Source organism: Callorhinchus milii, unplaced genomic scaffold, assembly GCF_018977255.1.
Source record: "Callorhinchus milii isolate IMCB2004 unplaced genomic scaffold, IMCB_Cmil_1.0 Scaffold5, whole genome shotgun sequence".
Taxonomy (NCBI): Eukaryota; Metazoa; Chordata; class Chondrichthyes; order Chimaeriformes; family Callorhinchidae; genus Callorhinchus; species Callorhinchus milii.
This window is the reverse complement of record NW_024704746.1, coordinates 69,297,856-69,322,684: the sequence shown is the minus strand read 5'-3', so window position 1 is coordinate 69,322,684 and position 24,829 is coordinate 69,297,856. Positions and strand designations below refer to the sequence as shown.

Sequence of the window (24,829 nt, the reverse complement as noted above, 5' to 3'; positions counted from 1 at the left end):
CGTTACACACACAGCGCCCCCTACTGTACTGGGCACACGTTACACACACAACGCCCCCTACTGTTCTGGGCACACGTTACACAGACAGCGCCCCCTGCGGTAGTGAACACACGTTACACACACAGCGCCCCCTGCGGTAGTGAACACACGTTACACACACAGCGCCCCCTACTGTACATTGCATACAAATCACTGCTGTACGGAATGCGCATGCGCCGGGTAGGCCGCGCGGCCTCGGCCTTTCCTGACGTTCGGGGATGGATGCGTCCGGCAGTTTGGCCACTGGAAGCGCCAGACGTTACGTGGCCGGAGATTTGCTCCCGGAGTCGCTGCCGTGGGATCGTTTCTCCTCCTGGTTGGAATGTGTTTGTGTCGTTACTTTCGACCTGGAGCTCGGACAAGCGATTGAGGTGAGAGACAGAGACAGTGACACACAGTGAGAGACAGAGACACACAGTGAGAGACAGAGACAGTGACACACAGTGAGAGACAGAGACACACAGTGAGAGACAGTGAGAGACAGAGACACACAGTGAGAGACAGAGACACACAGTGAGAGACAGAGACAGTGACACGCAGTGAGAGACAGTGAGAGACAGAGACACACAGTGAGAGACAGTGAGAGACAGAGACACACAGTGAGAGACAGAGACAGTGACACACAGTGAGAGACAGAGACAGTGACACACAGTGAGAGACAGAGACACACAGTGAGAGACAGAGACAGTGACACACAGTGAGAGACAGAGATAGTGACACACAGTGAGAGACAGAGACACACAGTGAGAGACAGTGAGAGACACAGACACACAGTGAGAGACAGTGAGAGACAGTGACACACAGTGGGAGACAGTGAGAGACAGAGACAGTGAGAGACAGACACACAGTGAGAGACAGAGACACACAGTGAGAGACAGAGACACACAGTGAGAGACAGAGACAGTGAGAGACAGAGACACACAGTGAGAGACAGAGAGAGTGACACACAGTGAGAGACAGTGAGAGACAGAGACACACAGTGAGAGACAGTGACACACAGTGAGAGACAGACACACAGTGAGAGACAGAGACACACAGTGAGAGACAGTGAGAGACAGAGACACACAGTGAGAGACAGAGACAGTGAGAGACAGACAGTCAGAGACAGAGACAGTGACACACAGTGAGAGACAGAGACAGTGACACACAGTGAGAGACAGTGACAGTGACACACAGTGAGAGACAGTAAGAGACAGTGACACACAGTGAGAGACAGAGACAGTGACACACAGTGAGAGACAGTGAGAGACAGAGACACACAGTGAGAGACGGTGGGAGACAGAGATAGTGACACACAGTGAGAGAGACAACAACTTACACTTATATAGCGCCCTCCGCAACAGGCAGGGTCTCAGAGCGCTTAAGAGACACGGTGAGGCACAGTGACACTGAGACTGTCACACAGTGAGACAGAGACACACAGACACACTGTGACACAGTGAGAGACTCAGGTACATAGTCACAAAGACACAGTGAGAGAGAAACACACAATGAGAGAGAAACCGAGACACAGTGAGAGACAGACACATACAGAGACACAAACATAGGCACTGAGTGACAGCCAGATACACATACACACAAACCGACAGACACACAGACAGAGAATGACAGATATACACAGAGTCAAAGATGGACAGCCAAACTGTCAGACAGACGGACACACACGGGCGGACAGACAGAGATTTTGATGAACAGTAAAGGTTGAGAGAGCCTGAACATATTTTAATTCCTACCACACTTTCAGACCCAGTTATACTATTTGCTTCAGTTGTTCAATAAGTATCTGTGGTGCAGACAAGTTGGGCTGAATTGCTGTTTCTGTGTCACATGGAGTATTTTTTTTGTGTTGATGTTTGCAGGCGTATCTTCATTCCTGGTATAAATAATTTGCTACAGTAAACAATTTAACTAAGTAAGAGTTCTCAAACTTCTTACAAGTGAAATCATCAACTTGGGCAATTTCTTTTCCAAAGAGAAGCAACTAAAGTGAAGAAGTGTAAAGTGTAGTGACTGTATACTTTGTGGGCTAATAGTGCAGCCAGTTTGCGCACAACAGTGTCCTACAGACAGCCATGGAGTGAGTGGCTAATTTTATTTGGGAGATTGTTGGGCAGGACACAGGCAGAGAGATAATCCCTTCTCTTTTTGAATAGTGCCATAGGATGTTTAATGCCCACGTGAACAGGCAGACAGGACCTTGGTTTAAAGTCTAATCTGAAAATATAACCCCCCCCACCCCCCAACATTGCATTGGAGAGTCAGCTGAGAGACTATGTGAATCCAATTCCTGACGTGGGGCTTGAACCCACAACCTTCTGAGCGCTACCACTGAGCCAGGCTGACACATTGGTATTGCCAGAAAGTCTGTATACCGCTCTGCAGCTCGTGTACTGTCCCGCACCAGGCTTCGTGACCACATCACTCCCACCCTCGCCCTCACCCTCGCTCACCTCCACTGGCTCCCCATCCCCCAGAGGATCGAATTCAAGATCCTCATCCTCACCTACAAGGCCATTCACGGCCTCACTCCCTCCTACCTCTCCGACCTACTATCCCCCTACTTACCTGCCCGTACCCTCCGTTCCTCTGGCTCCGGTCTGCTCCACATCCCCCGCCCCAACCGCCCTACCATCGGTGGCCTTCAGCCTCTCAGTCCCGAGGCTCTGGAACTCTATCCCCCAGTGCCTTGGCCGCCTCCTCCCTTTCCTCCTTCAAGGCCGGTCTCAAGACCTTTCTCTTTGACAGTGCCTTCAGCTCCCCTCTCGACTCTCTACCCCCTCCTCGCTCCTTCCCTTCCCTCCCCTCACCCTGACCATTCCCCCCCTCCTCGCTCCCTCCCTTCCCTCCCCTCACCCTGACCATCTCCCCCTCCTCGCTCCCTCCCTTCCCTCCTCTCACCCTGACCATTCCCCCCTCCTCGCTCCCTCCCTTCCCTCCCCTCACCCTGACCATTTCCCCCTCCTCGCTCCCTCCCTTCCCTCCCCTCACCCTGACCATTTCCCCCCAATGCTCGGGTCCTGACCCAACTGTACAGCGCCTTGGGACGTCCTCCCGACGTGAAAGGCGCTCTATAAATGGAACCTTGTTGTTGTTGTTGTATACCAGGCTGTGTCCTCCAGTGCCCTCCGGTGGAGAGAAAGCAAGAAAACAATGAGCCAAAATTCAGGATCAGAAACCGACTGCTTGTATTTACACAGTGTCTTTCATGTCTCTGAGCACTTCGCAGAGACAGGGTCAGGCGTTGTGCAAGAAGGAGCTGATAATAAGCGCAGTCAAAGAGGTGGAATTAGGGCGAGATTTAAAGACATAGAAAAGGGGTGAGGCGGAAGGGTAGAGGGTGGGAGTTCCAGAGGGCAAAACATGGTATTAATAAATCTTATATTTGATACAGCGCCTTTCACATCGGGAGGACGTCTCAGGACGCTACATAGAATGTACTGTGAGGTGTGATTGTTTTGTAGTCGAACATGGCGGCAATTAAATTGATAAATATGGGGCAGGTGGGGCTGTCTGGTCACTGAAAAACTAAAATTCGTCTGGAAAAAACAGAATAACCTTGGATCCAACTAGAATTTATTTTGCTGAATAATTAAATGCTCCAAAACGCTACACTGTGTGAAGGGCACTATATAACTGCACATTGTTGTTGTGTTGTTGTGTAAAGTCCTGTTTTTAATGTGAAATATGCCTCTTCTGTTCAACTATTTTTATTCATCTTTTTGTCTCCCAGCTTGTGTATCCCCATGATGTTCGACTTTCCGAGAGGGAGGTAAGATACCGCACAAAACACAGTGCGATTTGTATTTATTGGTATGCTCCAATGCAGGGCTGGGGATTGGGTCCTTTGGATGAGACGTTAAACAAAGGTCCGTCTGTGGCTTGTTCAGGTGGATGTTGAAGATCCTGTGATGATATTTGAAAAGAGAAAAAAAATTCTATCCCCTACATGGCTGCTTGTGGGATGAATCTGTGTGTATGTTGGCTGCTGCATTCACCTTCAAAATACACAGTCACTACGCTTTACAGTAAATCCTGTGAATGCATTGAGATACTGCAACAATATTCCAAGACACGATATTAAATTGGAGATTATTGTTAATACTGAAGCCTCTGATACACTTTAACAGTGTCACTTTATATACTGTTCCCATCCCCCACGGTATTATTTTATGATCTGTCCCCCCACCACCACTCCTGCTCTGCCATTCCCCTTTATTGTGACATCTGTTACATGGTGAGTCATTGTATATTTAAACATTCCAGGTACCTGCGTTTACTGAAATTTACACAGTGTCTTTCCAGAATTTCCTGAAATTATTTCTAATTCTCATTTTTCTCTGTTTTCGTTAATTTTCAGAAAACAAATATCTGCTATCTGTCTTTCCCAGATTCATATTCAGGTACGAACTCGGTTCAACATCATGTCCACATTATGAGGAATTTGGGGGAGAAACTATTTCCACTGCTTTATGAATTGTTAACTAGAAGACATAAGTTTAAGATTATCACCAAAAAATACAAGAAGAGGTTGGGAGAATGTTCCGAAAATCATAGGTTCAAGCAGAATTCATAATAGTTTTTAAAAGGAATTAGACAAATATTGAAAAAGAAACTCTGGGGAAAAGGGCAGGGAAATTGGACAAAATGGATAATTCTTTCCGAGCCGGCAAGGCTTCTTGTGCTGTAACATTCTATGAACTATTGTATCTTTAGATTTTACAAAGTGCTACATTTATATTGAAGCTTCAATGTTTGTCTCCAGAGTTATAATATAATAATAATTGTTATTAACAGAGTTACTCCACTTTACAGTTAGCGTTGGGAGGAATTTGAGATGTCCCCATATTGTGAAAGACATTATATCAAATGTAAGGATTATTATAATCTTAGCAACAGGAATGTACGTCACTGGTAAAGAACATTGTGGTTTGTCTGGCTTCCCCCAAAACCTTCTCTTCTGTTCTGACAGAATAAGGGCATTTAACAAAAGCAGCAACAACAACTTGCAGTTATATAGCATCCACCATGCAGGCTAGCGTCTCAGAGCGCTTATACAATATACATTTATAAAAGTGTCTTTCCTGGGAGGCAGAGGGGTAGGGGGATACAGTGGAAGGTTTGAAAGCAGAGGGAGGGGGAGCAAGATGGAGGGATTTCAGAAGAGAATTTCAGAGTGTGAGGACAGAATGATTGAAAGCTCGCCTCCCAATGTCACAGAGTGGTAGGCAATAGTTGCTGGACTGGAGGGGGTGACCAGGGAACTACCAGGATAAAGGGAAGTTGGGGCCAATTGCAAGTAAGGTTGGGAATCTTAAAGTTGTTCAACTAGGGGTGGGGAACCAGTGGGGCTGGGGAGCCGGTGGGGAAGGGGATGGGCAGCCAGTGGGGTTGGGCGAGGTTGGGAGTGATGAGTTTGTGGAACCTGGTTTTGGAGAAGATACACGCTGTGGATCTAAATGATCTGGCCCCATGGAAGGTGGAACCAGGGAAACAGTGCAGTCAGCGCTGAATGTAGTTAACGTTACTCTCTTTATCTCATAGGTTGCCTTGGAGACACACAGTTTAGCTTTCGAATTCGGCAGTCGGTGGGACACAAACTGTTGCTTCCTGGAGAGGAGGACAATTATAATCAAGAGGCTCCGGTTGTTCTGCAGGTTCAAACATTAAGTCGTGTATTTTCTTACCCTCTGCTTACAAATATACAGTCACTACACCTTATAGTAAAATCCTATGAAGGGCTTTGAGATGTTTTGATGACTTGCTATGGTGTCGTGATATGCAAGGATTATTATTGATTGAATTATTATTATTTATCCTCCTCTCGCCTAGAATGAGTTTCGCTCTTTGACACCCTACAGCTAGGGAAACTTTGAAAGCAATGTCGTCCATTTCTGGATATAGTAAAATAGGAACAGGTTCAAGGGCTGCTCTGTAGAGAGGTTCACCTCCCGTGCCCAGCCAAAATTGCCAAACACTTTGGGTTGTACTCCCGATGTGACAGGAGCTATACAAATGTAATTTGTTGCCGTTGTGAAAAATGCTAGATAAGTGCAAATTGTATTGTAACTCGGCAGATCGTTTAATCACAAACTCTTGTGTGTTTATGTGACCCTCACTTGAGTTTTACAGTTGATAATTATCCTTGATTTATGGAATACCCTATCATGTTGAAATGTCCAAAAGCACTTCATAGTATTTTCTGTGATGTGAAATGGTTGCTTATTTGAAGGTGAACACAGAAGCCAATTTACACACAGCAATGTCCCTCATGCAATTATGAAGTGAATGACCAATTTTATCTGGAGCATTGTTGATTAGCACACCAGGAGAAACTCTTCAAATAGTGCAGTGAACATGCAGAAGGAGTGATGAATACTATTCCGGAATTTGCAGGAACTGAAATAATGCTTTACAATTTTAAATAAAGTATGATGCATTTACATAGATAGATAAGATTCCTACGACTCAGCAGACAATCAGTGTCTTGTATTGCCAGTTTATTGGTACCTGTTTTTTATGTTATAGCATCTGAGACATTGTCCTGTGCGAAGGCCTCTATATACGGTACAGTTTACATTTATTTAGCGCTTTTCATTCCAGAAGAGCTTCTTAAGGCCCATATATACACTGGCCGGCCTGACGGGGAGATCTAGTTTGACGAGCTGGAATTTCTGGCTGTGTAATTGCAGGGCCGATACCAACATTTACTGGCAATTTTGAATGTGCCTTAGAGTGTGGAGCCATGTAGCTCAGTGGTTAGAGCATTCGTCTCGCAAGTGAGAGGACCTAGATTCAGTTCCCGGGCAGGGCGAAACGCTGGGCACGTTTCCTTACTCCACATGCCTCTGTTCACTTAGCAGTAAGTAAGAACCTGGTTATTAGTCGATTGGTGGATTGCTTTTCTTGGGGTAATACCCCTCAAAAATAATTAAATAAGTAAATAAAAATAATAATAATGTGGTCACTCAAGCCACGACTATTTGTGGGACGCTGCTGTGCGCAATTGACTGCCGTGTTTCACCCACAAAATATACAGTAAATTCACTTTACAGTATTTTCTGTGAAGCGCTTTGAGACGTCTCGAAGACATGAAAAGGCGCTATATCAAATGCAAGGATTATTATTATTATAACTTTAATCATTGTAATTCACTTATTTTCTTATTCGGTTTTCACCACTACACTTGTCAAGGTCGTTGAGTCTTTGTTTTGTGTGAGAGGTGTCTTTCAGCTACTAAGCCCCTCCCCATTTCTCTCTCTCAGCGGGATCCAGCACATTATTATGGATATGTCTACTTTCGACAAGTCAAGGACAACACGATTAAACGTGGATATTTTCAAAAGGTAACTAGTTTTTAACTACAATCTAAAACCATCCTATTAATACTTGGATATGAGGGGGATTGATCATGTAAAGAGGGAGACATTATTTTCGCAGGTTGGTGAGTCAGTGACTAGAGGACATCATTTTAAGATAGTAAGATGGGGAGGTTAGGATACAGGTCCTTGTTTAGTAGCTGCCAACATGGTAGAAGACACCACCAAGCTGCCCTGTCTTAAGGTCTCATCTGCCTGTGTTGGATGTTAAGTGGTGGGTGTTAGGCGTTCGGCGTGTGGAGATACTGCTGTTCTCCTAAGATAGAAGGAAAAGAGGATGTGTGTTACTGTGCTATTATTGCTATTATTATTATTGATTGGGTGAATATTTTCTTCTTTGCAAGAATTAAACACTGATTTTAGTTCCAAACGTGACTTCCCTAGTTTCCGTGTCACCACAATGTTTCAGAATGGGAACAGTCACCATAGCAGTCAGTGCAGCGAGTGTCCGTGGTGAGTGAGGGTCACACACACCGAGGGTCAGTACCACACACTGAGGGTCAGTGTCACCCACACTGAGGGTCAGTGTCTCACCATTGTGAGGGTCTGTGTCACACACACCAAGGGTCAGTGTCACCCACACTGTGAGGATCAGTGTCTCACAGGCTATGAGAATGTGCTGCTCCCCTCGTTTATGGTGGTTTGCAGAAGCAGTCCCCAGGGGTTGGCTGTTTACTGACCAGAACAAGACCCTGTTTAGGTTGGGGGATAGGAGGGTGATTGACCCTGGTATTGAGGACAATGAAATAGCCAAGGTTAATAATAATTATTGTTATAGATCCTATGACAGACTTCTTAATTGTGCGTAAGATTTGCATGTTTACGGTTAACAATGTCTGATGGTGAAACCCAGTTGAGGGGGAGTGGGTGGAGAGGACTTGGTGTTGTGTGCAGTGCAGAGTCTATATTGGCACAGATTCAATGGGGTGAACTCCTCCTGACATTTCTCTGATTCTAGAATTAATCTAAACTGTGACTGCTCCTGATGAGATTTTTTTTCACACTTTATGTAATAAGTGAATATTTCTCTATTTTCTCTAGTCCCTGGTTCTGATCTCTCAGCTTCCATTTGTGAACCTGTTCCATTCGCTGCTAAATCTTGTTGCACCAGAATACTTTGAGAAGTTGGAGCCCTGTCTCGAGGCAGGTTAGAACTCTCCCAATGTTATAACTATGATAAAAATGCGTTCTTCAAATCAACATAAAATATGTTGTAGGTTTCTTCCAAGTAGTAATGATAAATAAACCTTGAATTTGATATAGCCTGGCTCGATTGGCAGGACTCTCACCTCTGTTCGTGCCCCACATCAGAACTTTGAGTTCACTGTCAAGGCTAAACATTTGATCAATAAAATAATCCATATATCTGATGTAGTGCAGGTGGATTTCTGCATGTTGGAGATGCCGTCCTTTGGATTAGAAGCTAAAACCGAGGTCCCATCTGCCTGTTCAGGTTGATGTTAAAGATCCTGCGGTGCTACCGAAAACAGAAAGGAGGTTCTGGCCAACAATCCCCCAAAACAACAACAACAAATGACATTTATACAGTATCTTTCACATCGGGAGGACATCCCAAGACGTTCACCAGTCAGGGATTTGGATCCGAGCTGAAGGTTGGGATTGGGGTGGGTGGGTGGAGGGCAGGGAGGGTAGGGATAGGAAGGTGAAGATTGAAGTGCCTTCAAAGAGGAGGATTTTGAGATGTGCCTTGAAGGAGGCCAGGGAGGGGGCAAGGCAAAGTGACTATGGGATGGAGTTCCAAAAACTTAGGGCAGAGAGGCCAACAATATGGTGGGTTGGGCAGGGGACATAGAGCAGGTTGCAAGCTGCTGAGTGGAGGGAGCAGACAGATCGATGTGGAGTTAGCAGGTCACAAAAGTAGGGAGGAGCAGGGCCGTGGAGGGCTTCAATCCGAGGACGAGGATTTTGACCTCTATCCTCTGTGGGATGGGGAGTTAATGGAGCCGGGCGATGGGGTCACGGAGCCTGGTGTGGGAGAGAACATGAGCTGTAGAGTTCTGGATGATCTGGACAGAGCCCTGAGGAATGCAATAATATTAGTCATTCACCCCATGGCTATTTGTGGGACATTGCTGTCTGCTCTCTGCCGCCCGCATACTGACCCAGGCCAAACTCCGTGCTCACATCTCACCAGTTCTGGCCCAGGCTCCATTGGCTCCCCATCCCCAAACGAATTGACTTCAAGTTCCTCACACTATCGTGTTCAAATCCCTTCACTCTCTTTCCCCTCCCTCCCTGTCCGACCTCCTCACTCCCCCAATCCACCACCTGGCACCTCTGCTCAACTGGCATCGGCTCCTGCTCATCCCTCGCACCCTCCACCCCACCATCAGAGGTCACGCTTTCAGCCACTATGCCCCGAAACTCTGGAACACTCAATCCCTCTGCCTTGCCCCCTTTCTCCTCCTTTTCAAGTCCTGCCTGAAAACCTTTCTCTTTGACTATGCTTACAGTAACCTACCCCCTCCCACCAGCTCGGAGTCAGGCTCCACCACTGGTAAGCACTCTGAGACGCTAGCCTGCATGGAGGGTGCTATATAAGTGCAAGGTGTTGATGTTATTGGCCTGTTGTTCTCCTATAAATGCACAGTCACTAATCTTCACAGTAAGTCCACTGGGACGTTTGTCCGAAGTGAAAGACATTATACCAAATGCAAGAACGATTATTATCCAATGAGAGGTTGTTTGAATACGACACACATGAACAGACATGGACACATGTATAAGACACATGTACAGACATGTACACATGTATAAGACACATACACAGACATGTACACATGTATAAGACACACGTGTACAGACTGTATGTTCTTATCGTCCAGTAGAAGTAAATCTTATTGGTTTGCTCATCTGAATTCATGTTGTTATTGGAGCTGTTCCCTGGAAATAAAATAAATAAAATAGCAGGTGAGAATATTGGCAGCCGATCACAACAAGGAAAATTGCATGTAAAAGCTAATTGTGTCCTTTTTCACAGTTTGTAATGAGATAGACCAGTGGCCCTCACCGGCTCCCGGGAAGGTCCTCAGTCTGCCTATCATGGGGGTGCTCATTCAGGTAACATCAACCGTGTGAAATGGCTCAACAGAAAGAATGTCATTTTGGAACTTTCAGGACACATGGATTTGACACATGACTTCTTCATTTTGTGCGTACAGTGTTTGATTGATAAAGTTAACAGTCAGAGAGAGTTCAAAGAACAAATACAAAAGTAAATTTGAATGATGCTTAATGTAAAATAAGGTTTTCACCTATTGTAATGTTTTTCTCTGGCCTTTTTTGTCAATTTGTGCAACGGATCTTAACTGAGTGCTTGGCATCCTCAGGATACATTTCTTTCCTATTAGCTTTGCCCTAATCATGTCTCAACTTCCAGTGTCAGTTACACCAGTATGACTGTATGTCCATATACAATCTCTGATATCAATTGCCAATTGGTGCCAGATTGGCAGTAGTTTTATGTGGTGTCCAGTGATTTGTGACATTTAAACTCAGTCACACTCTGTGAGTAAAGATGTCCTTGAGAATTCCATGGGCCTCAACAGCAGGATTTACCTTATAGATGCAGTCAACATTTAATAATTATGAGTTCAATCCATTATATGATTTACATTACAATACAATTTACACTTGTATAGCGGGAGAAGGTCTCAAAGCTCTGACTCATGGAGCCAATATAGATGTTTTTTCTTTATAGAAAGCATGTCTGAGAATTACACAAAATACTGGACTATTCCTAGTCCTTGGAATACTGAGCTGTCAGATCTTAGTCCTAATTGCGTGACTATGGACATTGGAAACAAAGGTAAACTGTGGGTTGCTAGGTACATTCGAAAGATGTCTCTGTTTGATTTATATCAGCATAGACCAACTGGTGGCCTTGATTTACATGATCAAGATTTTGTAATCTGAATTCAGGGAAATGACTAGAATGTATCAAGTTTGCACGAACAGTGAAAAATGGTGAAAATAGGAGTATTTTAAGGGAAATATAACAACACTGAGGTACTGGAGATGGATGGGACACACTGGGATGGTTGGAGACGGCATGTATCTACTGTTGGGGATGGATGGGCTTGATAAGTTGCCTGGCCTTTTCTTATGCAGGATCTCATGTGATTTGCATTGAATGTTTTTCATAGGAATGTTTGTGAATTCTGCTGCTTACACATTCTTAATCCTGAAATTTTGTTAGCCTATTTGAATCTTTATCTTATCTTTCCTGCTTACCGTTAGGTACGGATTCCATCTAAAAATGACAAGATTGGAGCCAGTCCCCTGAAACAATCCAACCAGGAGGTATAACAACAACAACAAATTACATTTATATCGCACTAAAGTCTTGGAGCTCTTATAAGAGATGGAAAGGGACGTAGATTAAGCAAAAGGGTAGGAATATGGCAGCTAGAATTCAACATTGCAAAGTATGAGGTATTAAACTTTGGACATAAGAGCAGTGGGAGGAAATATGTTTCAAATGGAGAAGAACCAAGATCATTAAATAAAGGCATTTTGGCATCTAGTTTGTAAATGTTGCAACAATAAGACTAAAGAGATATTGGACTCTGTAACCAGAGTTCCTGAATATACAAGAGAAGCTGCTCCAATTATATAGAGTGCTGGTCAGACCTGATTTGAAGAAGGAAAAGAGGGTTTGGGGATTGTTCTTGGCCTCTAGGTTTATCTTGGAATAATAATAATAATCCTTGCATTTGATATAGCGCCTTATCATGTGTGCAGTTTTGGTCTCCTTATCTAAGAAAGGACATACTCGCCTTAAAGGGGGTGGCAACGTAAGTTCACTAGGTTGATTCCTGGGATGAGGGGGTTGACTTACGAGGAGAGGTTGAGTAAACTAGGCCTATATTCTCTAGAATATAGAAGAATTAGAGGTGATCTTATCGAAACCTATAAGATTCTTAGGGGTCTTGTCAGAGTAGATATTGTGAGATTGTTTCCCTTGGTTGGAGAATCTAAAACTAGGAGTCATAGTCTCAGGATTAAAGGTCAGCCTTTTAGAACTGAGTTGAGGAAACATTTCTTCAGTCAGAAGGTAATAAATTTGTGGAATTCTCTACCCCAGAGACTGGATGCTTAGTCGCTCCTTGAACTTATTCAAGACTGAGGTTGATAGATTTCTGAAGGATAGAGGGATTAAGAGATACTGGGATAGGGCAGGTAAACGGAATTAGATTAGAAGATCAACCATGATCTTATTAAATGGCGGGGCAGGCTTGAGGTGCCGAATGGCCTACTCCTGCTCCTATTTCTTATGTTGTTGAGATTGTCTCAAAACGCTTCACAGAATATACTGTAACGTGAATTGAAAAACCAGTTGCTGGGCTGTATTAAAATGGCAATATTGAGCCAGAATAGTGGGGTAATCCTGCCACTTTACAAATCACTGGTGAGACCGCACTTGGAATACTGTGTGCAGTTCCGATCACCACAATATAAAAAGGATATTACGGCGATTGAGAGGATACAGAGGAGGGCAACCAAAATGATTGAGGGGGTGGAGGGACTGGACAACGAGGAGCGATTAGATAAACTAGGCATATTTACACTGGAAAAGATTAGGTTGACGGGCGATATTATTATGCTCTTTAAGATTCTGAAGGGAATAGATGATGTGGATCATGACAAGCTGTTTTGCCTTGTCTGGATTACCTCAATAGACCACATGAGGGTTTATGTGATTGACAATGAGGGCCTTTATATACTGATAACCTAACAAAGGTTATTTAGCATTTCTCAGCTCATTGGACATCTGTGATATTGTACCTGGAGACAAAGTGCGTGTCTGTAATTTCAAAAAAAAAACTTTTGTTTCTTGTTGTTCAGAATCTATTGCCTGCCCCCTTGGTCCTCCCCACAGTAAACCAACTTGATCTCTTCAGGTAAGATTCTCCTACAGTAAAGAGTTCACATCAATAACATGGCCGTCCCGGGCAAACCACAGAGAATAAGGTCACTCAACCAGCAAGGTGTTGGGATCGAGTAAATAATTCAGTGTGAATTACAAGTGACACTGAATATAAACTAGGAGGTGATCACACTCATTGTATAAATCAGTACTTAGTCCACGGTGAGAGGATTGTGCTCAGTCCTGGCCATTCAATGTAGGAAGGACGCAGGCCGTAGAGAGGCTGCAGGAGATTTACTGGATGAGACCAGGGATGGGGGAGACCCACGAGCAGAGACTGGAGGAAACAACCAGTTGTTAGTGTTGTCAGTGGGACAGAGAAAGCTGAGGGAAGAGCTGATGGGGGTTGTGAAAGGGGAGGTTTGATTGAGTCGATGGCTGTCAGTGTGAGATAGTGACAGAGGCCGTCAGTGTGAGCTAGTGAGTGAAGGGCGAGGTTAGGAGTTTTTTTTTACAGACGATATTGGAATGTCAGCTGGGTGCAGTGTTCGAGGCAGGATCCAGATGAACTTTCAAGAGGGAAGGAGAAAGATATCTAAAGAGGAATATGCAGGTGGTGGGGGGGTGCGAGTAGGGGCTGGTGTGTGTGTCTGTGTGGAGGTGGGCCAGGTGTTTGTGTGTGCGGGGGGACAGGTGTTTTTGTGGGGGGGGGGGGAAGGGTGGGCAGGTGTGTGTGGGGGCGATGTGGGGGGAAGATAAATGGGACTGAATGGATTACACCGACACAATGGCCAATAAAGATTTCTCTGCTGTTAAGGTTCTCAGAATCTTCATGGTGTCTGATGGCTGTGTTTTTCATCTGTAATGGAGAAGCTGTGACATGAATCTACTTGCAAAGATTTTGATTCATGAAGCTAAAGTCTTGCTCTCTCCTCTCGGGGTAGGTGCTTTCAGCCAATCCTGATTCACATCCAGATGCTTTGGGAGCTGATGTTGCTGGGAGAGCCGGTCATTGTCATGGCACCGTCGCCAACAGTTTCTTCAGAAACCATCCTGGCCTTGATCAGGTGAGTTCCAACTCTGGGGAAATGTGTTTCTGATTCCTGAAGTGATTTTATTGTTTAAGGACAATGGAGAACATAAATTGAGAATGTGTAAAATTTAATGTTGCGCAAAACCATGTCCAACATATACCAAGGATATCATGGCATTGACTATCTCAGAGGGTTGTTACTTCCTGGCACGTGTGATTTATAATGTCGCTTTTTATCATGGATACCGACCTAGCATTTGTCTGTAAATGATGTAGTTATGTTGGATGCAGGTTTTTAACTACATGACATGTTGGTTAACTCTTAATGTTGTCCTACTTTATGTGAAGTAATATCCCATCAAATGGGTTATTTTATCTACAGCTGAATGAGTACTTTACATTGCTCGTCTCCTGTTAGTCCCTCTATTTCTATTGTAGTTGTATTGCGCCTTTGAGGTACTTTTGTGACTATCGGCCTTACTTCACCATCCACGACAGTGAGTTCAGAGAGTATATGACGCGAACACAAGCTCCGTAAGTAGCAACATCTCATCTCTCAGTGTATGATGTGTGCATTTGTGTGTTTGATGAGTTACTGATTGGCTTTGATGGGGAATGTTATTGATTGGCTGTGGTGGGGAGTATTATTGATTGGCTGTAGTGGGGAGTATTATTGATTAGCAGTGGTGGGGAGTGTTATTGATTAGCAGTGGTGGGGAATGCTATTGATTGGCTGTGGTGGGGAGTGCTATTGATTGGTTGTGGTGGGGAGTGTTATTGATTGACTGTGGTGGGGAATGTTATTGATTGGCTGTGGTGGGGAGTGTTATTGATTGGCTGTGGTGGGGAATGCTGTTGATTGGCTGTGGTGGGAGGGTTACTGATAAGGGATCTTATCAAAACGTTCATGCAATGAGTTACAGGTCCACGATTGGCCTCCTCCTGTGCTGTAGGATTCTATGATTCTATTCTATGAAATCCTCATTTCAAACAGCAGCAAAATTTTACTCCAAGTTTGTGCCTTACTGATCTTGGCAGGTTAGTCAAAGGACTGAATCACATTCAGTACAGGGGGAAGAGAATGGTAGAAAGAAATAGAGAAATAAACTAAGATGGATGAGTGGGCAGAGAGAGAGAGATAGTGGGGATTAGCCCTGCCCGGGAATCAAACCCAGGTCCTCTCAATTGCGAGGCCCTGCCCGGGAATCAAACCCAGGTCCTCTCAATTGCAAGGCAACTGCTGTAACCATTGAGCTACAGGTGTTCATAAGCAGGAGGTCAGAGCCAGCTGAGTTCAGGCCGCAGGTAGTTGAGTGGGCAGAAAGGAGGTCAGTCGTGATGGGATGTGATAAAAATGTGGACACGGGTTGAGTAAATCATTAGAAGAAACAAAGTAGAGGTTCTGGGATCGGTAAGAGAGAAGCCAGAATAGAACAGAACCATGAAGGTAGAGCTACGAGAAGAGGTGATAGAGAAGGATAGAGTGGTAGTCAGAAAGGCAGAAAGACCGAGGAGAACAAGGACACAGAGAACCCTGGTCGCAACTCGTTGGCAATTATCCTGCGAGCTTCTAGCAAAATTCTCGTGAAAGAATCTGGATTTTGCCTCAACTACTGTTTGTGGCAACAATTCCATGTTCTCAAAGATCTCTATTTCAAGATTTATTTTCTAACCTCCCTTTTAATTCTTTTTAATCCCTGCTTCAAACAGCTGATTGTTAGCAATATCAGCAGTTGACAGCCTGTAATTCATGTTTGACTTACGTTGGCAATTTAAATGGCAACTCATTGTTTTAATAAACTTTAAGGTACAAGGACTTTTCCAGTTTAGTTTCTGTTTCCGTGTTAAGCTTCTACTGCTTGTGGCTGTGGTGAAACGTGGCTCTATATTGACTCATGTGTTGTGTTGATTAGGCCAAATGTTGTCCTGGGAGTAACCAACCCTTTCTTCATCAAAACTTTCCAACATTGGCCACACATTCTCCGTATTGGAGACGTCAAGATGTCAGGTGAGGAGACGCCATGGAGGCCGCTTCAGTATTGGTCAGAAGCTTAAATATTAATCTTGTGATTGATATTGTTCCTGTAACATGGAAACATCATGGAGGTTGACAGTAATTACTGTCGAGAGTAATTGCTAGTAGATATCGTTTGCATTTCTAGGCAAATCCAGGCATCTTTTTCCACCAACATCCCCAGCTTGGGTGCCAGGCAGCTGTGTGAAGCACTTTGAGACATTTGGCTAATATAAAAGAAGGTTACATATAAATGTCATTTTTTTATTGTGTTGCATTATTTTCTCCCAGTTTTTGACACGAAAATGAAAGCTACCTAGGATTTTATTTTGTGGAAAAATTACTGTAATGGTCATTACTTATAATTCAGTTTAATCTGTGCAATGTGATCACAGACATCTGTTTCCCCACATCTGCTGTATAATGGACCAATATCTAGATGCATTTAAAAGGAAGCTAGACTTTCACATGAGGAAGAAGGGGGTAGAAGGGTGTGGGAGGGAGTAATGAATGGATCGAGACTTGTGTGGAGTATAAACACTGCACAGACTGGTTAGGCCAATTGGCCTGTTAAGCGCTCTGGGACCCTACCCTGCGTGTGAGGCGCTATATAAATGCAACTAGTTGTAGTTTCCATGCTAAATTCACCTCTTACATTTTGCTCCAATTTATTTTCAGGTGATTTGCCGAAACAAATAAAAGTAAAAAAACTCACAAAGTTGAGGACTCTGGACACAAAACCAGGTATTGATTGGATTGGACTGTAGATAGATCACTTTATCTTGTTGGGAATTATAGATTGGCCACCCCAGCCCCTGACTCACATTCTGCTCTGTTCTCACTCTTACTCTGTGAAAGGTTTTCTGATTCAATATAAATGCAAGCTTTGTTTCAGAATATAGTGCTTTCATCTCGTGGTCAACCTGATGTATTTTAAAGGGCCATCTGAACCACGTGAAATGCGCTTGACCAACTTGTACGTTTTTTAGTCAAACGAATGACTGACACACCTGGAAATCCATCAGCATGGCAAGCAATTTGCAAATCAAACTTCATATTCCACATATGTATATAAACCACATATAATAATAATATGGAGGTTAGACATAGGTTGGCAAGAGCCTTGGCTTATGGACCCCTGTATTTGCATTTTCTTTTGGTCACTCCAATGCAGTTCTGTAGTTGTGTTGCATTGTGGGAGGTGCCGTCCTTCAAGTGGACGTTAAGTCAAGGTCCCGTCTGCCTGTTTAGGTGGAAGTCAAAGACCCCATGTCACTATTAGAAAACAGAAGAGTTTCTCCTTCTCTGGTGTCCTGGCCAACAATCCAGCAAACACAATTGTTCACTCACTTCATGGCTGTTTCGGACACTGCTGTGCGCAATTGGCTGCCTTGTTTCTCTGACAAAATACCACAGTCAATCCACTTTACAGTGTATCCTGCGAAGTGCTTTGAGAAACCTTGACAACTTGAAAGGTGCGATACCAAATGCAAGATTATTATTATAGAATAATGTCATGGGATGCTTAATGCCCATCTGAACAAACTTTATATCTCCTTGGCCCCTTTGACAACACAGCCATCCCCCAGCACTGTGCTGGAGCATCAGCCTAGACCTGGAGTTCAAAGTCTCCAACATGGGGCTTGTACCCACAATCTTCTGACTCCAAGGTGAGAGTGCTACAGACTGAGCCAAACTGACACCTTCTGTTTGTTGCTTTAATTGCTTTTTATTTAGGTATCTACACATCCTACAAGACCTTTCTTCACAAGGACAAGGCACTTATCAAAAGACTTTTGAAGGTAAATTGCTGTTATAATGTTGGCATTGCCCGGTGGTTGATCATTGACCCTGGAACTTGATCAGAGCTTTGCACGCACCCAGATGAGATGTGGCAACCATATTATACAGCAACCATGTAGTGCTATAATGTCCACCTGAGCCATATAGTGATATAATTTGGGAGATTTGGAAAATAATTCTGAATAGCTGATCCTCTAGGTACAGGACGGTCTGTGCTCAAAGCTGAGATGCTGAGTCACTGAAGCGGGACTGCTCCCACTGTAACAGCAAGATTTCCATTAAATGTTCTTCCCTAGCTCAGTGGTAGCTGCTTGTCTCTCAGTCAGAAGGTTGTGGATTCAAGCTTTTTATCGTGACTTTGAGCTCACAATCTCGCTATGTTGTTGGAGATACTGTTAATGAGACATTAAACCAAGGTGTCAGGTGGCCGTTAAAGATCCTGTGACTCTATTGGAAAAGACCAGGGGGGATTGTGTCCTGGTGTCCTGGCCAACAAACCCCCTAAATAAAATTGGTTATTCACTTCATGGCTGTTTATGCGTCTCTGCTGTGACAAGTTGGCTGCTTTGTTCACCTGCAAAACACACAGTCACTACACTTTACATTATATCCTGTGAAGAGCTTTGAGACCTCCCAACATTAAAGTCGCTGTATCAAATCTAAGGGTTGTTAATATAAGCTGAAGGATATGTCTGACAGTCAAAAGAAAACAATACGACCACAGTATGAAGATGTTTTTGTTACGATTTTCAATTGCGAGAGATGTTAAAAGGACTAAACAATTTATGTTGTTTCTTTGCCTATAATTATTTCAGGGAATTCAAAGGAAAAGGCCTGAAGAAGCACAGAATGCCATTCTTCGACGACACGTATTGGAACTGACCCAAAGTTTCATTATTCCTCTGGTAAAATCTACTCGTGCAATTGTAGCAGAGCCATAGCTTGATTATTTTGCTGAGTACATAAATAATGTGTGAATAAAAATAATAAGGAATGTAAAGGTTAAAGGCTTGAAGGGATTTGGGAAAGTGGGTTATCTTGGCCAGGTAACGCAAAGCATGAAGGTCATGTGGGCTCCATGACTTTGCAATAAATGAGGTTATAACCTAACCACAATATAACCTTACAATGGGGTTGCACTGTACAACTATTTGCACTTATGTAGTGACGTTCACTATAAAGTGCTCTGGGACCTACTCCGCGCCAAGGCCGCTATATAAATACAAGTTATTGGTGTTCACATGGGCTGATGTGTGACATTTACAAAGTGGGAAGGATTGAGGGCTTTGGGAAGGTGACTGAAGACATGGTCAAATGCATGGTCTGAATGCAGTACGATAGGATTTGAGTGAAAAGGATTTGAGGAGAGAGTTCTGGAAAGTGACTGAAAGCTCAGCTCCCAATGTAGAGTAGAGGAGAACAAAAGGAGCAGGGTGGAGAGAGCAAAACTCAGGTGGGGTTAATCTGTGGACGGACATGAAGGTTAGCACAAGAATCTTGGTATCGGGAGCTGGTGGAGCTCGGGGTTGATGGACTCACTCAGCTTGTTTTAATTACTTTGTTGAAAACTTTGTTGTGAGCTTGTCCCTGGTTGTCTCGTGCTATTCTCTTTCTTATGATCAGTAACGACTGGTTCAAAGCCCCGGGAGGTAGCACTGAACACCACAGTTCCTCCAGCATCTCCAACATGGCTTTGAGTCCAACGGGCAATGGGCCATCGTTATTTCTCCCTCTCTTAACCTTAGCCTCTAACGTGGACCTTCCTCACATCTATTCAAGAGAGTTTGAACTTGGGGAGCTCCTGACAAGCTGCAGTACTGGGGCTAGTTATCTAGTCTTTATCTTGTTAACTATTGTTATTAACAATATCATAGCTATTAACAGCGCAGCAAGACGCTACCCCACGTGCCAAAAAAATGTAAGTTGCTCTTGTTGTCCATTACACAAGAGTGGCATAATTGCTCACATATCTATGGAGATTTGAAGCTAGATATATGAAAATCTCTCTGAATAGAGCTAAAGAATATGAAATCTCATTGCTTTTCTGACTGTTGTATGGAGCCCAATATATTTTGCTATTAATATAACTTTTTATGGCTCTTAGGAGAGGTATGTGGCCAGTCTGATGCCACTCCAGAGAACAATCACAGCATGGAAGGTAAAACCAGCCATTGTCATTCTGGCTCTTTCACACATAGTTTCATGTCTTGTTAATATAATATTAACCCATTGGGCATTGTTAAGGCTTTGAAACCTCCTCCTATTGTGAAAGGCCCAGTATAAATGTAAATTCTGTTGTAATTTGAACCAGAATAATAATTACATTTTATATAGCGCCTTTCACGTTGGGAAGACTGAAAGCGCTTCACCGGATTTACTGTAAAGTGTAGTGACTGTGTTGTAAGTGAGCACCTACAAAACATGTCCACTCATCGCAATAGGATCCAATCTCTATGGAAGATCCTTGGTGTTAGTTTAGCTTTGTAGTTGAGCTAATGAGGCTAACATGATAACAGCATTGAAAGGGGAACTGGGTAGCAATTTGAAAAGAAACTATAAACAGGTAAAAAGGGAAATCCATTGGGATTCCAGTAGTTGCTGCTAAATAATTCCTTTCGTGTCAGAGACATGTGGACGTCACATGGGAAGGTCTTGCCAAGTGCGTGAAGGGCGCTATATAAATGCAACCTGATGCGAAGGCACTTGGCTGGGGACCTGAGCTGGAGTGGGAGCCAAGAGGTGGGGGGTCAGATTAATTTAGGGTCATAAATGCTTATAACAACTTCAACAACAACTTGCATTTATATAGCTCCCCTCATGCAGGGGATCTTGCTGTGGGTATAAAGGTGATGGAATGTGGGAATCTAGACCATCCTCTGTAGCAGTTTCTAGTCTGGTTCCTGAGCCAGGCAGGTTAGCAGTACCATAGGGCATTGCTGATGACAGGCCAAGCAGCCTGGCTGATGTTTGTCAACTGTAGTGAATGTGTTAATAGACAAACATGGCAACCAATTTGCGAGCAGCAGTGTCCCACAAATATTCATGAAGTAAATGATCAATGTATCTGAAGGATTGTTGGCCAGGACACAGGAGAAACTTCTTACTCCTTCCCACCTGAACAGAGGATGGGACTTGGGTTTAACATCTCATTGGAAAGATGGCACCCTGACGCTGCACTAGAGTGTTAGCTTAGACTGATCTCTAACACAGAAGCGATAATGTTTCTGACTGAAACAAGTTAGCATCTTATTCTGTTCTATCCACTTCCAACAGAATCCACCTCAGATCCGACCATTCAACCAAGAGGAGTTCATGAAGACACTGGACTACGCTGGCCCCCAGCTGACATCGGTGCTGAAAGGAGATTGGGTCGGGCTTTACAGGTGGGCTGGCCGCTTCATATATCCAAGATCTTTACCAACTTCTTAAACCCCTCCACTGTCTTGATCCTCCATATTTCTGTGACCTACTAAACCTTCACCAACCTGTCCGCTCTCTTTGCTCGGTGGGTACTGGCCTGCTCCATGTCCCCAGCCCTGTCTGTTCCACTATCGGCGGTCAGATTTTCAGCCCCCACCCTATGGAACTCCATCCCACAGACCCTCCGCCTCGCTCCCTCCGTTGCCTCCTTCAAGTCCCAACTCAAGGCCTTCCTCTTTGACCACCCCTTCCCATCCCTACACCCCTTGCCCTCCACCCCTCTTGACTCCAACCTCGGATGCAAATCCTTCACTGGCCAGCATCTTGGGCCAGCCTTACAATGTAAAAGGTGCTATATAAATGCAATTTGTTATCGAGATTAGTAGCTTTGTGCTCTTTAATCTAGCACCCTTTGCAGGATTGCCATCTACTATCATCACGTTTCAACAACAACTTGCATTTGCGCTCTCCTGCGGTGTCTCAGAGGCTTATCCCACATGAACGACCACCTTTGGCTGTTCTGCTCCCCCAGCTCTCCTCCTCCTCTCCTTATTCTCCTCCACCAGCGACACCTGCAACATTCCTGACATTCCTACACACGTCCTTGGTGGCTATAAAACAGAGGTCCTGAACCTTAGTATTCCCGCCCTCCTCCTGCTCTCCCCCGCCCTGCCCCACGCCATCCCAGCCCAAGGTGCTCGCCCTGCCCCGCCCAGCCATCCCTATCGCTGCCCTGCATTGCCTCGCCCAGTCCTCCCCCTGCCTAATTTAGTTGTTAGTACAATGGGAATAGGGGCTGTTGTTCTGCGATTCCGAGCGGAATTGTGTTGGTCTTTAATTGACAGGCGTTTCTTCAAGTCTCCGAACTTTGATGGTTGGTTTCGTTTGCGACACCAGGAAATGGCCAGGAAGTTGCAGACCCTGCACCTGGAAGTGTTATGTGAGACAGTAAGTAGATGAGCAACAAACCATTATATTGGCTGAAATTGAATCTTTAGAAGAGTCTTCAGGAGGGTTTTTTGAGGCAAGGAAGGAGTGGCTACACATTGATTTGGAACGAGTCATACTCCAACAACAAAATTACATGTGAATAATGCCTTTCACGTCAGGAGGACATCCCAAGGCGCAGGACAGTCAGTGTTTCGGACCCTGAGGGCTTTGAAGGTGAGGAACAGGATCTTGAACTGTATCCTCTGTGTGATGGGAAGCCAGTGGAGTTGGGCGAGGATGGGGTGATAGAGTCACGGAGCCTGGTGCGGGAAGTAACTGACAATTCAGACACCTGTGGACAAGCTTCAGTTGTGGCTTATAGTTATTATTGACGTTTACTATTTTTGTTTCCCAGGATCTGCTGCTGTGGGTTAGAGACAAGTCAGAGGTGGAAATCGTGGACCTGGTCCTAAAACTGCGGGAAAAATTGGTAAAGTCTCCTTGTTCCTGCAGTCAGTAATGTTACCCTGTTTTATTAATTTCTGCATTAACCTTCCCCACTCCCTAAGAGGGTAAGGTGAAGGGACTCAAGGATGGAATTCCAGAAAGTGGGGCAGAATAGCTGAAAGTGGGTTGAGGGCATGAAGCTGGCCAGAGTTTGTTGAGAGAAAGGTTAGGTTACAAAGGCAGGGAGCAGATCTTTGAACGTGAAGACGACAACTGGGATGAGATGAGACACACTGCAGTCCTCTCGTTAATGCTGCAGGTTTTATTTTCACAATGAGAGTAGCTAACGTTGATTGTGTCTTTCTTGCGCTGATGTGTTTCCCCAGGAAACAGCACGGATCCAACACCTCCCAGTCAACCAGCAGTTACTGCACAAGTTGGAGTCATACATAAACACGGTGATCAGCTCACTCCCAGAGGATCTGCAGGCTGTCCTGCAGCAGTACTGAGCCTGGCTCAGCTCCCACACATCAACAGTGACCTTTAACCTGCTCCAGCAGCTGTGGACACTGTCTTCTGGTCCAGAGAGTGATCCAATGGCTTTTCAGGTGTGTGAGGAGTGTTCAATTACTGCACATTGCTTCAGGGGGCACGTTTCACTGTGTGAACGAGTGGTATACAGGAAACACCTGCATTGTCGTTGGTTCCGTCCTTTCAGATGAGATGTTAAACAGTTAATTCACTCTACAGTATATTTTGTGAAGCGCTTTGAGACGTCAGGGAGACATGATAAGGCGCTGTATCAAATGCAAGGATTATTATTATTAAACTGAGGTCCCATCTGTCTGTTCAGATGAATGTTAAAGTTCTACAACACTTGGAGAAGAGTTTTTCCTGGTTTCCCAACCAACAATCCTTCTGATTATCCAGTGGGTCACCTAATTTGTGCCGGTTTGTCGGACTTTGCTGTGCACAAATTGCTGCGTGTTTGCCCTTATTACACTGTGAAGCACTTTGAGACGTCAGGTAAAATATCAAATGCAAAGATTACTTATTGTAATTTGTTTTTCGCGAAACAAAAGTTACTAAAAACTCAAAAAAAAAAAAATATTTTCCCTTTTAACCGAATTTCTTACTTTGCTTGATTTTTGTATAATTCAGCCTTGTGTCAGTGAGTGACATTCTTTGGGATTGTGTCCTGTGCTGTTTGACCGAGTGTCTGGGATGTTCAGAGCTGATGTCTGACAAACTGGGAATGGGAAACCCAGAGTTCCTGGTCACTACTTCTCTCCTGTTTACCTAAACCTAGAGAGAATTAGGTGCAGGTTGGGAAGAGCTAAGGTTTGGGAACCTCAGTGTCTGTTATGGGCAACTGCTGGAGTTTAACCACATGGCCAAGGTAGAAGCTATTCTCCTCGGCTCGTCAATATTCTTACCTGCAGCTCCGACCTTCAGACTGAACCTGTGCACGACCCCTTGGTGTCTGGTTCTTTCCCCGGTTGTCCTTTCTATCACCACATTTGGTCCTCGAACAGGACTGTTTTCCTCCACCTAGCCCGCTGCTGACCAGATCTCACCCAAAGCTGGTGAAATCCTTATTTTCTTCACATTTCCCCTCAACAACAGCAAATTGCATTTATGTAGCGCCTTTTACATTGGGAGGACGTCCCAAAGCAACGGACAGTGAAGCTGGGTTGGAATCAAGAGGGATGAAGGACAAGGTGAGTGTGAGGATGACCGAAGTCAAAGAGTAGGGTCTTGAGACGGGACTTGAAGATGGCAAGTGAGGGAGCGAGGTGGAGGGGTTCCAAAGGTTCAGGGCAGAAAGGCTAAGGCACAACTGCTGATGGTGGCGTGGGCAAGCAGGGGCCATGGAG

The 24,829-nt window shown here is 44.5% G+C and overlaps 1 protein-coding gene across 1 annotated transcript; it reads left to right on the top strand.

The window, feature by feature from the left end:
• Window positions 1-203: 203 nt before the first annotated feature.
• Window positions 204-23,715, top strand: dennd6b (DENN/MADD domain containing 6B). The gene is made up of 20 exons (XM_007910609.2): window positions 204-410; window positions 3,770-3,808; window positions 4,397-4,439; window positions 5,581-5,693; window positions 7,302-7,382; window positions 8,457-8,562; window positions 10,417-10,496; window positions 11,676-11,738; window positions 13,284-13,339; window positions 14,250-14,372; window positions 14,777-14,872; window positions 16,252-16,346; window positions 17,031-17,096; window positions 18,090-18,154; window positions 18,971-19,060; window positions 20,260-20,313; window positions 21,429-21,538; window positions 22,421-22,523; window positions 22,921-22,995; window positions 23,339-23,715. The coding sequence occupies exons 1-20, from the start codon at window positions 258-260 to the stop codon at window positions 23,459-23,461; spliced, it is 1,734 nt and encodes a 577-aa protein (XP_007908800.1). The 5' UTR covers window positions 204-257; the 3' UTR covers window positions 23,462-23,715.
• Window positions 23,716-24,829: the final 1,114 nt, after the last annotated feature.